We start from the raw sequence: 14,578 nt of genomic DNA on the forward strand, positions 1-14,578 counted from the left end.
TGCCCTTTCTTACTTACCTCAATAATGAATCGAATAATATTCTATTCGAGCTTTTACATCTTTTTTTTATCAAAATATTCAATGGGAAAGTAACAAGCCTACAGTTCTATTCGATTAAAAAGTTTACTAGAGATTGCAAACGATACAATAATATAGTGTGACCAAATAATGTGTTGTAAATTATACAGAAAAAGATCTGCACGAACTTGAAAAATCAATATAATTCACATTACATTATTTTTGCAAATAGTTAAGTTCGTTTATAATACTAATATTCGAAGGCGCAATATTATATATTTTGACTTGAATCGCTGTATTACGCAAGTAAATTTAAATATTGTGGAATATAATATAAAAGTTTAAGCCGTGATTTTGTGTAAGTTGTTAAGATGTCCAATTATAATCTTATTATTAGAATTATAAAAACAATATGTGTATAAGATTTTTGAAACGCATATTGTGAATCATATATCAATATGTATATAGTACATCGATTTGCATATTAATATAACAAATTAGATACTTGCGAACAGATTGTGCTCTATAAAATTTTGATGAATACTTCATGCAAGTGTGTACATACATATCTAAACTTATATATGTAGATATATACATACATCTGTAGATGTGTATTAAAGCGTATGCTCAATCTGACATACATATATTAATTTCAAGTTAATCCAGATAAATCGATCACACTTTAATCATGACTTTATGAACTTTATTTATAATATCGCATATATATATATATATATATATATATATATATATATATATATATATATATATATATATATATATAACTACATAGGTGTATATTGAAGTGTTTATTTAAAACTAACAAATGTAAACAAAACATAGACTACATTTAAATCTATGTGTGTAAACGCCCATTCATATATAAGTGTGAGTGAGTAAGGATGTACAAATGTATGTATTAATTGAATGTTTGAAATTTTAAGATCTATAAATTTCACAAGTTAATCTAAATATTCATAGAAAAATCCATAAATTCGTTATTTTTATTCATACATTTATATGTATATGTATATGTATGTATATATGTATGTACGTAGGGATTTATGAGTATTATTTATATAATGTAAACAGTATTTTTAAAACCTAATCAGTTCGAAGTAACCTTTGACTGTTCAAAATAATTGCATGTTTCTTTATTTACTATATATACATACTTATACGTATACGTATATATGTGTATATGTATATATTTACGTGAAGGTTGAGAATAACTCGTAAGGAAAAATATTCAATTTGTGATATTTTTTTGTTTTTGTTTTGAGTAAGGCATCTGGTTAACTTTAGACAGTTTCAAGTCGAATAGTTCTTAAAGCTCATGTGCATTTCTTATACTTTGCACGTAATATTAAAACTCTATATTTTAAATGTATTGATCAAGTTTTATACAGATTTTGAAGTCTCATATATCAAGATTGCTAGGTGAAATATCAGGGAATAGATTTCCGTTTTTGATTTTATCTTGTATATGAATTTTCAAGTTAATATTTTAAGACTCTGGCGTAGTCTTATATGTGAGAGCCCATCTTAAGTTGGGCATCTGTACGGTACTAATTTTTAAATGCCTTGTTAACATTTTACATAGACTTTGAAGTCTTACATTTTGAAGGTCTTAGTTGAAATCTCATGCAAGTTTTAATATAAAGTAGATAATAGCACCTCAAGGTAGAATATACAGTCTACCAATTAGGCATGCCCAATGGGCGGTCTTTATATATTCGAAATCCCAAAGTATTAATACATATATTACTCACGTCACAGTTAGGACGGTTGTTAGCTTTTGTCATTAGTCCCAATATATTGAAAACTATTGAGATATTGAGAGTATTCATTACGAGATTTCGAAGGAATTACAAATTGGAATCAGATTGAAGTGTCAACCTTACATAAGTTTTAATTTAACATTTATTTAGTTTAACAGAAACTTGAAGAAATTATTCATAAAATTTTCTGTTACTATTTGCTTTTGCTGGGGTTGTATGGATGAGAAATGTGTGTATATCTTCATCAGGATGTAGACAGCTTTGGAATAAATCGAATAATAAGTAATCGAAAGTTTACGGCTCAAATTTGACAGTAAAACGTTCATTGAGAAGCAGGATTTTTATTTCCCGATGTTCAAATAGGATAAGCTGCGATTCAGCTGTCGATCCAGAAAAGTTGAGACATTTCTCTATCGATTGACTTTTGGAGTTTCTGTAATTTCAACTCAGACTTAAATCTGGTGTTCTATTGATACGTAATTTAGCAATCCCCGTATTATTTTCAGTTGCTGCTCTCGTATTTCAATGTTTTTATTACTCTGAATTACTCTGAGTACCTCAATAAGAAGTAATTTAACAACTACAGCATTGTCCATAATTCAGTCGTTTTCGTTTATTTATTTATTTTAAATGAAATTGCAACAGTTTTTATAAGTTTTGTACAATCTGCTTTTTATCTTTAGTGCTTGCTTAAGTTATCTGGAATACGGTATATGGAACGTGTTTAGCGTCCATGTCTGGCAGACTTCAATTTAAACAAAATATAATAAAAATCAAAATTGTATAAAATTGTGAATTTCGACAATGTATTTTAATCAATTATAATCTGCTTGTGCGCCTCCTTCATGTGCCAATTCTACAACTTGAGCTTTTTTCACTATCAATATAGCTAAGCTTTATACAGCTTACTGTATATTAAAGATAATGGTTTCAAAAATATTTCCTTTACAGACTCTTGAAAATTTTGAAGAGTTGGTCAACAGAAAAGAAAAAGTATTCAAGTTTCTTTGAAAAGTTTCGATGATAAATTTATTGGTAAATTGATTTAACCAAAGTTTTGAAGTGATGCCACTATTTGGCAAAAAAGATTCTGGCAAAAGGCCCAAGTCGAAGGACACGAAGGAGTTGAACAAACAAGTCTCAATTGAAGAGAAATACAATCTACATGGTCTACTGGGAACGTAAGTATATATCTCTATACATCTCTTTATATATTTTAAAAATTGTGTTTTTTGACTTTCATGCTAGCGGCGCATTCTCTGAAGTGCGCTTAGCCGAAAGTAAAGATACGCCGGGCGATCATTTTGCGGTTAAAATTATTGATAAAAAAGCACTAAAAGGAAAAGAGGAATCTTTGGAAAATGAAATACGTGTTTTGCGAAGGTAAGTTGATATATATTGATATATACATATATCTATCTGTTTTTATGTATATATCTTTACTCTTTAAGGCAAGTTAAAACGATGCAGTCGGCCCAATCGACTGCATAATACTCCTCTACATTTACAGAAACATCGACTTGTCAGGAAAAATGAAGGTGTAAAAAAGTAGAATAAGGGCAGGAGACGAGTATAGAAGGGTAAAGAAGATAACAGACAAAGAAGAGATAAAAGAGAGCGAGGAAAATAAAAGAGAAAGAGCATGTAGCTGAACTAAGAATATAGAATAAGAATAGAATAAAATGATGAGTAAGAAGGTACCAGTATCCAGCATATTGGTTTCATACTTTATTACGTATACATTAATGGAAGCTTCAGGGAAATGCTATAAGAAATCGATAAGGAACTAAGTGTGAGTTGCACACAGGGAATTTAAAATAGCATCGCGGATATATAAAGGTTACAAGAGGTCTTTATATTTCCATTGCTATTCTATTCAATTTTGATTTATTACAAATAATATATATACATATATATATATTATATTTTTGCTTAAGTTGGCATTATCACTAGCTGGATGCAGCGCTTAAAATTTTTTGATTTTCAGCTATGATTGAATCGATAGTTTGCAAATTGCATAGCATATCTTGAACTACCCAAACTACTATCGATTTCTGTTTATGATTTTTACTGAATTTGTTTTTTTTTTGTTTTTTTATTTTATTTTTATTTTTAAAATTTTCTTCTTCGTTTAATCTGCTTTCTTTCTATGTAGGTTTAGTGCAAACCATTTTGATGGCAACAGTCCGAATGGAACGCGGTGAGTTTTGATCCCAAACAATAAAAAACCAAAAATGTCCCGTTTTGGAGTAATAAGAGATATAACTATATCTTAAATGAGTTAGATTTCGTCCGCAATTTCCCATACTCTAATCAGATGTAGGGGCTCAAACTCAAGTATCCCCTGTAAAGCCTTAAGACTATGTTCCACTCTTACTACACTTGTGATTAAAGAGTATTTTGCTATTTTTATTGTTTGTTCTATTTACAGACTGACCCATCCGAATATAGTGCAACTACTTGAAACATACGAAGACAAGGCTAAGGTGTATCTGGTCATGGAACTGTATGCATTACACTTCATATATACATATATATATAAATAAATTTTTCTGTAGAGTAACAGGTGGCGAACTGTTCGATCGTATCGTGGAGAAGGGTTCATATACGGAGAAGGATGCATCCCACTTAATTAGACAAATCTTAGAGGCTGTAGACTATATGCATGAGCAGGGGGTAGTACACAGGGATCTTAAGGTAACCAATCTAAAATATTTTTAAGTACAATAATTTTGATTATTTGATTTTTACATTATAGCCTGAAAACTTACTATACTATAGTCCAGACGATGACAGTAAAATAATGATAAGCGACTTTGGTTTATCGAAAATGGAAGATTCGGGAATCATGGCAACTGCTTGCGGAACTCCTGGCTATGTGGCACCAGAGGTACTCGCCCAAAAACCGTATGGCAAAGCCGTTGATGTATGGAGCATAGGCGTTATATCCTATATACTACTTTGTGGATATCCTCCCTTTTATGATGAAAACGATGCCAATCTATTTGCACAAATTCTAAAAGGTATGTTTGATTATATATTGAATAAGACTTTCCATTGCAGTTAATGACGTCTAAGTTGTCAATTACACAGGCTGAAAGGATTTAGTAACTAAGAATGCTATATTTGCAAATTGATATAGCTATATCAAAATGAACTACTCTGCTTTAATTGAAAGAGGATGGCTTCAGTTTAGTGAATCCAAAACATGCCCATCAATCAAATTTTAAATGATCTATCATTTTATCAGATTCCATGGAATCACTAAAGTAGCTCTGGTTATATAATAGTTATTTATTAGTAATATAGATATATTATAGTCGATATAGCTATATCAAGATGAATTACTCTGTATTAAGTGGAAGCAGATGGCTTAATAGTGTAGTCGATCCTAGGCATGATTTTAGATGATCGATAATTTGATCAGTTTCCATGGAATCGATAAGCTCTCTTTACTTAATAGTAAGTTGTAGATAAGTGCATTTAAATATATTGGTTTTTAAGGTGAATTTGAATTCGATTCGCCATATTGGGACGAAATAAGTGAGTCAGCCAAGCACTTTATTAAAAATTTAATGTGTGTCACTGTGGAAAAACGATATACTTGTAAACAAGCATTGGGACATCCATGGTAAGTGATACAAACGCGAATTTTAGAATTCTTTTGATGTAATATAATAATAAACGCTTCCAGGATATCTGGTAATGAGGCTAGCAGCAAGAACATTCATGGAACTGTGTCAGAGCAGCTTAAGAAAAACTTTGCCAAGAGCCGGTGGAAAGTGAGTTGACCCACTCCTATTATATATATTATATACGTCTTATACTTGCGTCTTATACTTGCGTCTTATACTTATAATATAGCAAGCTTATTATGCTGCCACAGTCATACGACAAATGCAGCGAATGGCGCTTAGTAGCAATAGCAGCGCAACGGCAGATGGCAATTCCTCTCTTAATACGTTATCATCAACAGCAACAGCCACTGCTACTGAAATTACATCTGACAATGGTACCGGCCGAAACTGTGTTAAAGATGGAGTCGAAGCAAATGTGGGAACTATTAAACAATCATCCTCGACAACGAGCGCTCCGGCTTTGAATGAAACCCCGCATACAGACATTAAGAATCACCAAAGAATCTCGCCAAATTGTAGTTTCAGCGGCCAAGCAAAGTAACATTTTTTAAACACGCACAGTTAGTCCACAAGCACAAAATTAATGAATGCTATATATATATGTTGAACGTTGCGTTTCCCTAGATCATTTTGTATACATTCACAAAATGTGACGTACAAAATCTTCTATGTATACGCCACTTCCATCATACTTAGATAGTGTTAAGTCAATCAAGTTAGAACTTTGCACACACACATACATATATATTTCAATGTATACATATACCTATGTATGTACACATAGTTATTATATCACACTATATATATTGTTATTTGAAAAGAAAAAATTAGAAAAATGAAATTGTTTTGTAAATTGGTTTCCGTAATTATATAAATTTTAAATAATTTTCAACTTATGTATATTTATTAAAATTAAATATTGCTTAAAGAATTATATTTTTAGCAAGCATTTGCCACTTGTGCTCTGTCTAACATTCGTATTGTTGTTTATATAAAAACTAATGAGCTGGAACATGTCATTTAATTAATTAAATATAGAACAATATACTTATTTTCGCATTGTAACTACTTATGTTTTTATTTAAATGATTGACAATATTAAAAACAATATGTTTCCATTAAGTTTCAATTAACATGTGATTCCTACAATTCTACATCATTAGAATCCTACAATTGTGTATAGCAACGTTTTTCTGCAAATTATAAAGCGATTCTATAATTGATTCATATATTCATTTTCAAATCTTGACTATATTTTCCGAGCTTATATTATAATTTCGAAAATATTCAGAATTTTGGGTTGTCTTTGGCAGGAACTATATAATATAACAATTTTACAGTAAACAGTTCTTTCACAAAATATTACCAACATTATTTAACTTTATTTTCGATTGAGGAATATGAAATATATATGCCACTGAACGGAAAACTGTTCTACTTGATAATAATATATATTATATCATTATAATATTTATCCAGCTTTCAATAATTTTAAAGAACCAAGGCCTTTAAATTTTCTATTTCCGATGCCCTCTTAATTAAAAAAAAAAATTATTTCAAACTTGGACACATATTTGAATGTTAATATTATAGTATACACAAAAGATTGTTACATTGATTAAAACTACACTCAAATTCTTTTAATTATTTGATTCGATGTTCTTTTTTAGCAAATGCTGAATCCCCTTATTTATAATTTCAGTTTCAATAATGTTTTTTAATTAAAAAAATAGTAAACGTAAGCCAAACTGTACAATTGGAATATACACATACGTGAAATGCATTAAAACTAATTTAAGTAATCAGCTATTAATATTTAAGTATTATTGATTAACTTATTTCTTTTTGTTACGCTTCTTCTTTTTCTCGGAGCCACTCACTTTTTTCTTAGATACGCAAACGCGACAAAACCAATCTTCATTATCGTTTGGAGCAACCAGTATGCCAACACATATCCTAAAAGGATAAAATAAAATAATTATATTCTTAAAAAAATGACTTTTTTAAGTGCTCTAACTTACCAATGATACCATGCGTCGCAGCCATCGCAACCAATCATTGCCGAACCATCGTCAACTTTTCCACATGCTGGACAAATCCATATACGATACCCATCAGCATCAATATAAGACGAGGGACGACTTACTTCTGCACTTTGTGGCGCTGTTTGCGTCGGTGTCGGAGTGACTTCAGATATTTTCGGTGAATTCAATGGTACACAAGGTCTTGAGCTCTGCTTTGAAGGGGATGATGATGATGATGATGATGATGCTGCTGCTGGCTGCATTAATTGTTGTGGTAATAAAACCGAACTAGCTGATATTGTTGATGTGGCAGTATTCGAAGTCCAATTACTTGCTGTAGCTCCACTTAGAGCAGATGGAGCGGTGTGCTGGGTATTTAGTATTGGCATCATCATTGTCATTGGCATCATGGTTGGCATGGCCTGTGTTTTGGCACTAACCGCGGAAACAGAAGCAGATGTGGCCAAAGATAAGTTCAAGTTTTGCGTTTCGCCTAAAACAAGATCACTGATTGAATTAAGCATCACATAATTATTCATGTTTAAAATTCGATTTCCTACATTGCTTTGGTTTTGGAGCTCGTGTTACAAGTGGTGAAAATCTAGCCAATTCTGGCGAATGTTCCCTTTTAGTCAACGTGCTTGGCGTCTGAGTCGTTGTATCAGTTACTACCGCATCATCCATGCCATCTAGTGTGGCTTGTGAGGGTGTTGAACTTCCACTAAGCTTAAGTGTTAACTTTGGTACGTGGTTAGGTGAGAGATCTAATTTGGGTGACGCTATCAAATGGGGTGTCATCGGCGTTGGGTGACCAAATGTCGATGGCCCTAAAGCGGTATCTGCTCCAACTACTGCAAGACCCATGGTAGATTCTCGGCTCTCTTTTATAATATGTAATCTATCAGTTGGCAACTGCAAAGAAAGTGATCAATTTAACTCATAATTATTGGAAGTAAACTTCGTAGCTCTCAGTTTTTTAACTTTGGCATAACTGCTAGTCTCTCATGCTCGAGTAAAGCGCTCCTTTCAGGACAACAGTACATCCAATACTTTAGCATGAAAGACTAATCTGGATAATAGCTTACTGAAACCACTTGGACTACTTATCCAATATATTCGTATTCTCATGAATATGAGATGATATTAGATAAAAAACAAGAAAGCTCTAGTCGGGGTGCCCGACTAATGATACCCTAATCCCAGTCCTATCTGCTTTTTTAATATTTTTCGTAGTTTGTATCAAGAATTTAAAAAAAAAAAAAAAAACAATTAAAAATCGACACTATGACACCAAGATTCGAACCCAAATTGTTTACGCAATGTGCATCAACACTCTACCAACACCGCCACCCCATAATTAAACAAGTAAGAAAGCTGTAGTCGGAGTGCCCGACTAGGAGATACCCTGATCTCAGTCCTATTTGCGTTTATTAATATTTTCCGTAGTTTGTATCGAGTATTCAAAAAAAAAAAGAAAACAAATAAAAAACATTACGAGACCAGGATTTGAACCCGGATTGTTTGCGCAACGTGCACCAATTCTACCAACACCGCCACTTCATAATTAAAAAATAAAATAAAATAATAAAAAATATTTCATCTCCACCGGTCTCGAACCCTGGGACTAACGCCGCCTCTACCAACGCAGTCACTGCACCTCTTGCAATAAGAATTGCAAATTTGAACTTGAGTAGCATCTGAGTGTTCAATCAGAATTCAATTCAATCGCAACTTCGATTCTTGGAATAGAAAAGAATACACGCATTTGAATGCAAAGTAAAATGATCGATACTTATTAATAATAAAGAGGAGTTAATGTAAAAAAAGAAACTGTAACGAGTATATACACATATGCCCCTTGTTTTTGTAGATTACGAGATTTGGATTCTTACGTTATCTTTCATGTTTTTTCGGCAAATAAAAGCTTGAAAATAAGTAGGAGTGTTTGCAGTCGGTTGCTACCTTCCCAAAGGTCGTAGAAATAACCACTGATTTTTAAAGTCTAGCACTTTAACGAGTAGCGTCTCTGACATACCAAATTTAATGTTTCCCGACGCACGTGGTAGGCGCATCGAAAAAATGTTAGCCCTTTCTCAGATGAGGGTGCTCCCAAGAATATATTCCAATTTCAGTCTCTATAATAGTCACAAAGTGGATTTCGTTCATACGGACAGTCGAACGGACATAAAGCCAATATACTCGTTCACTTCGCGAATGAGTGTAATGGTCACAATATCAGTTTTTCTCAGTTACACACACCTGTATGCCTGTATTAATCAATATTTTGATTAGAAATCAATTTCGAAGTCTTACCTGTTTTTCTCTTTTCTTATCTTTTTTTAATTTTTTGTCTTCGCTTTTTGGTTTTGCATTCTTTTCATCCGATCTATTTTTATTACGGAACTTGTCCTTCTTATCTTTTTTCTTCTTGATTTTGCCCTCCTTTGGCTTTTTTAATTTCTTATGTAATTTTCGAATTTTCAGTTCATTGATTGTTAAACTATTTGTTGGGGTAATCGTCACATCGTCATAGCTAAGTGAGCCAACAAAACGTTGATCAACATCCGCTGGGGCTGCTGCTGTTGCTGTTGTTGGTGCTGTTGGTGCTGTTGGTACTGTTGCATCAGCAGATGTTGGTGCACCAGACGTTGCGCCGACTGCTAGACTTGTTGATGGCACTGCTAAGGACGAGTATGCTAAGCCACTGTCAATCCGTGATAGAGGTATTAGATCGGCGCCCCCAGCAAGGCTAAATTTATCGCTGCCCATAAAATTAATATTAAATGGTGTTGCCGTTGTGCTTGTTGCTGTTGTTCTGGCTGTTGTTGATGGTGGTGGTGCAACAGACAGTAAATCAGCTTGAGGCAATTTTAAAGCTCCCATCTGAGCTTGCCTATTGTATTGTGGCGGCAAAGGATTAGCATACACTTGGCAGCTTTCAATAATTGGGTTTATTAGATTCGATGGGTGCATTAAGTTCGATTTGTGACGAGGCGATAAGCTGTCATTTGCCTTGGTTCCGTCATCGTTGGAATCCGAATCGGATACCTCGATGGGATCGCCGACGTTACCTGTTGCCGTTGGCACTGATTTGATTGGAACTTTTGTAGCCTTAGCGCTTTCATCGTTGCCACCCTGAACAACCATAGGCATTATAATCGATCTATGAGCTAGATCTTTATCCGTGCACTCACTGCTTAGCAAGCGATGGGGTGATTTCAGTTTAATGCCTTCAACTGGCGTTGTTGGCAGTTTCATTGAGTCTGGCACCAATGGAGCAACATTGCAATAACTACGCTCCATATGAATATCGGACAACGGCAATAATCCACTCAGAAGTGTGGCCTTATTATCTGGGAATCAAAAATTATTATCAAAAATTTCTTGAGATCAACTCAAAATATGTTTCATCCTTACCCGTAGCTGTAGCTGAGAAATTCATAAACGAATGTGGCATAAGTAGATTGGAGCCCGTGCCACAGGCAACTGTGTTGTTAAAACTAGTTAAACTGGGTGGAAATAGACCTGGACCGGTTGGTATTAGGCCAGGTCGCGGAGGAAAATGTAATAAGGGCAGCATTGGCAATATATTTCCTTCATTGCTTGAGCTTGTAAAATTTGTAGCTGGTCTAGGTCCATTGTTCGTCACAAAGCCTAGATTTCCAGATAGTTTCTTATCCGACTCGGCACCCATTAGAAGAGTTGAAGTTTTTGACATTTGCATTTCTGTATCCATTAAGCAAATCTTTTTATTTAATTCTCGCCCATTATCGCAAACATTGCTGTCGTGACTATATTTAGCTTTAGACTTTTTTCTGTCTTTCTTTTCTTTAGGTTTTTGAAATTTGTTTTCTCCAAGATTATCCGAAAAATTGACATTAGGATTACTTTTCAATTGATCGACCTGGCTTAGATTCAACGGCTCTATAAGTGGCAATTCAAAGGATCCAGCAGTGGGTAAAGTGGGCATTAGTGTAGAGCCATCCGGGTATGTACAAACGGTATTTAGCTTCGACGCTTTTGTTTTCTTATGCATTTGTATGGGTGAGATACTTGTTGATGACGGTGCTTGAGGCCTGCATTGATTTTTGCCACCTGGTTTACGGCCACGTTTCTTTGGTTTGTTCAAGTCATTAGGCATTAGATTCGTTGTTGCTGGGGGTAATTGTGAATAAGCGTCCAAGTAATCATATGTTGCCAGATTACCCAATGACATATTTAAATTGGTGTTAGTTATATTCTCATTGGCATTTGGGGCAGGCGGTGCCGGTGTTATTGTTGTACCAGATGGCAAGTTAATTAAAGGCGATGCTGTATTATTAGCATTTTCATATAGATTCGAAGCAATATTTAGTTTGTTAGCTTTTTGTTTAGAGATTTTCTTGAATATATTCAATTTATTTCGGTCTGGTTCATTAGCTAGCTTTATTTCATCAATCAATTCAATTGCCATGTTAGGGGTTGGGGGTATATTAAATGTATCTTTGTTGTCCAATAGCAAGCCAGCAGGAGGAATAAATGCAACTTCATTTATAGGGTTTTCAAGTGTTTCAGAATTTGTGCTACTAAATGGATTCAGTGGCATTGTATTGATTGAACCCATACTGAATTTGGAAGCTGATTGAAATTGACGTTGTTGCTGCTGCTGCTGTTGCTTTTGGCTTTTTAGTTGCTTCTGTCTTTGCTTTGTTTGTTTTTTGATCAACTTTTCGAGTTGCATTCGTTCTGTTGAACCATCTGGCAAATCAGATAATATGCCACGATTTAACATTTTCGTTTTCTTCAGTTCCGTCACATTGCTGCCACTGCCTATTCCGACGCCGCCACCACCACCATCAATTTGATTCTTAGACAACTTTTGACACATTTTTAAAGCCTTTCGCCGTGCCTTGTCCATAGCTTTGATAGCATTTGAATCATTTGTCATCTGACCAGCAATTATAATTTTCTTTTTGTTCTTCTTGGTCTTAGTGTTTGGGGTAGGTGTTGCAACTGCTACAGCCATAACAGAAGCATTTTCTTCCTCTTTACCTTTGTTCACTTCATTTGATGTAGTCGGATTATTGCACAAGAAGGGCTTTTGCTCTATCGGTGTAGTATTTGGATTAGTCTCTACAGTATCCATTATTTTTATAATTGGATCAACGATATCATTTGAGGCATCTTTTTGTATTTCCAATAATTTTGGCACATGCGGTACAGAAGGTGCGTCTAGTCCTTTGAATTTTTCTAAAAAGAATTATCCACTTATATTAGTAATTATTCAGATCATAAAGTTATATTCTAAATTTGCAGAATCTGGATCCGCAGGATCCCGCACAGTAAATTCAAAGTTGAATCGTTTTGTTGTATTATCAATAATACGGAAAAAGCAAGATTTATACATTTAACATTTCATGCCTCTATCCTTTGTGCATTACCAGAGTGGTGCGATCATACAGACGGACAGACAGACATGGTTAGATCGAATTCACTTAAAATCCTGATTAATAATATATATACTTTATGTAGTATGCCAACACAATTAAATATATATTAATTTTTTATGAAGAAGTGAATCTACATAAACCATGTGAGTGAATGAATAGCTCTGCGTAGAGAATACTCTTGCTTGTTAGGTGTTTAAAATTGTGAGTGGACTTACCAATAATATCTGGTATGTAAGCTTCTGGCAGTTTGCCCTCAATTGCTGGCGATATAAAGCCTCCTGTGGTCATGACAACGCTACTGATTTCTCGTAGTGCATGACCATCATGATCCAAATTATCGGCAGATGATGCATTTAGAGTACATAACTTTGATATGCCACCGGCGGCAAAGTCAGTTTTCACATCTTGCACTAATTTAATTGTTGTTGGCTCTCGATTTAACTCCAGTTTACACAACTGAATATTTTCGTGTTCTAACTTATCTGGCCATCTAATTGAGGAGCCAGAGTGGGAGGAGGAGACTGTAGGAGTTGACTCTGTGGGCAACATCGGAGGAAGGTATTCGAATATGTGAACGGGTCTCGTTAGTGTCTCTACACTGCCAGGCTTTAGGAAATTCATATTTGAAATTCTTTTCACTGGATAGGCTGGTATATCTCGAACAAACGGTATTGGCTCAACATTTCCAATATAATCGAGTAATTCGAGTACGTTAATGCTAACATTTTTTAAGCTCAACAGTACATCCTTCAAATTGGGTTCAACACGATTAGCTATATTGGACAAGATAATTACATATGTATATTTATGTAAGTTATGTTATTTATAAACAAACTTATTACCGTGCTCGGCTTGGCGATGTAGATCGCGTGCAAGTTCTTGGATAAATCGCAGTAAAATGTCCTCCAGCAATTCTAAGGGAGCACTCTGTGTTCTACTATATCCAATAGTTTGAGCTATTTGGGCTATAACAACACCTAATAACTCTGAAGTATATTTTTCAGCCATCATTTTTGCGAACTGACGTCTTTCAGATATACTTTTTTATTGTTTTACATGTGTTGGTGTTTTCTTAGTGTTGGGTAATACAAGGAATATATTGTTTTGCCGCCACGACAACGTAAGTCCGTACCATAGAATTTAAACGGTTTGTATTTCCGCAGCCTGAACTTAACTAAAGTGCGCATTTTTAAAAATATAAATTAATAATATCGGTGATACGAGAAAAGTGTCAGATATGGACTATCGAAATGTGCAAATAGAAGCAGTTCATAGATTCAGTAAAAATTGTGTATTTTTATAATGGCATATTTAGCACATTTTATTTAATACTGTTAAGAAAATACTGTTTTATGTGAACTTTAAATAAAATGTACTAAATATGCCAAAAATAAATAAATATTCAAAAAATTATATATATTTATATATTAATACTTACATTTTTGTGCTTTTTTTTAGAGCTGACGATCTCTATCGTACGCTCGAAACATAATGATTGCTTGGCACTGTTAAAAGTCTCAAATAATGTTAAGAGACTACGCATAGGTTACGTACGTTACTTTAACTAACAGTTCTGTTGTTCATGTTACACTTTCGACTCCGTGATCTTATTTAAATATGATTTCGGAGGGAGCTTCAGCAAATCTGTAGTGTGCTTTAAAATATCTATCTTAGTAATAAGACGACCA

At 33.9% G+C, this 14,578-nt stretch overlaps 2 protein-coding genes across 5 annotated transcripts; one reads left to right on the plus strand and one right to left on the minus strand.

Moving 5' to 3' along the window:
- The first annotated feature begins 300 nt into the window (after positions 1-300).
- LOC111598003 (calcium/calmodulin-dependent protein kinase type 1) lies at positions 301-6,199 on the plus strand. Of its 4 annotated transcripts, none has more exons than XM_023313000.2 (10): positions 301-376; positions 2,751-2,980; positions 3,048-3,182; positions 3,955-3,999; positions 4,231-4,305; positions 4,358-4,496; positions 4,558-4,822; positions 5,304-5,430; positions 5,494-5,581; positions 5,664-6,199. In XM_023313000.2, exons 2-10 carry the CDS (start codon positions 2,865-2,867, stop codon positions 5,976-5,978), a joined length of 1,305 nt encoding a protein of 434 aa, XP_023168768.1. In that variant the 5' UTR covers positions 301-376; positions 2,751-2,864; the 3' UTR covers positions 5,979-6,199. The 4 variants fall into 4 exon arrangements, with proteins under 4 accessions (XP_023168768.1, XP_023168785.1, XP_023168776.1 ...); XM_023313017.1 differs by having other exon boundaries at positions 5,776-5,974; XM_023313008.2 differs by lacking the exon at positions 3,955-3,999.
- A 912-nt stretch (positions 6,200-7,111) lies between these two features.
- LOC111597773 (transcription initiation factor TFIID subunit 3) lies at positions 7,112-14,140 on the minus strand. The gene is made up of 7 exons (XM_023312636.2): positions 13,733-14,140; positions 13,106-13,663; positions 10,879-12,690; positions 9,775-10,814; positions 8,022-8,373; positions 7,459-7,954; positions 7,112-7,393 (listed from the first exon to the last, which is right to left on the minus strand). Exons 1-7 carry the CDS (start codon positions 13,899-13,901, stop codon positions 7,273-7,275), a joined length of 4,548 nt encoding a protein of 1,515 aa, XP_023168404.2. The 5' UTR covers positions 13,902-14,140; the 3' UTR covers positions 7,112-7,272.
- Positions 14,141-14,578: the final 438 nt, after the last annotated feature.

The sequence above is a fragment of the Drosophila hydei genome, unplaced genomic scaffold (assembly GCF_003285905.1).
Source record: "Drosophila hydei strain 15085-1641.00,03,60 unplaced genomic scaffold, DhydRS2 tig00008145-arrow-arrow-pilon, whole genome shotgun sequence".
Lineage (NCBI taxonomy): Eukaryota > Metazoa > Arthropoda > Insecta > Diptera > Drosophilidae > Drosophila > Drosophila hydei.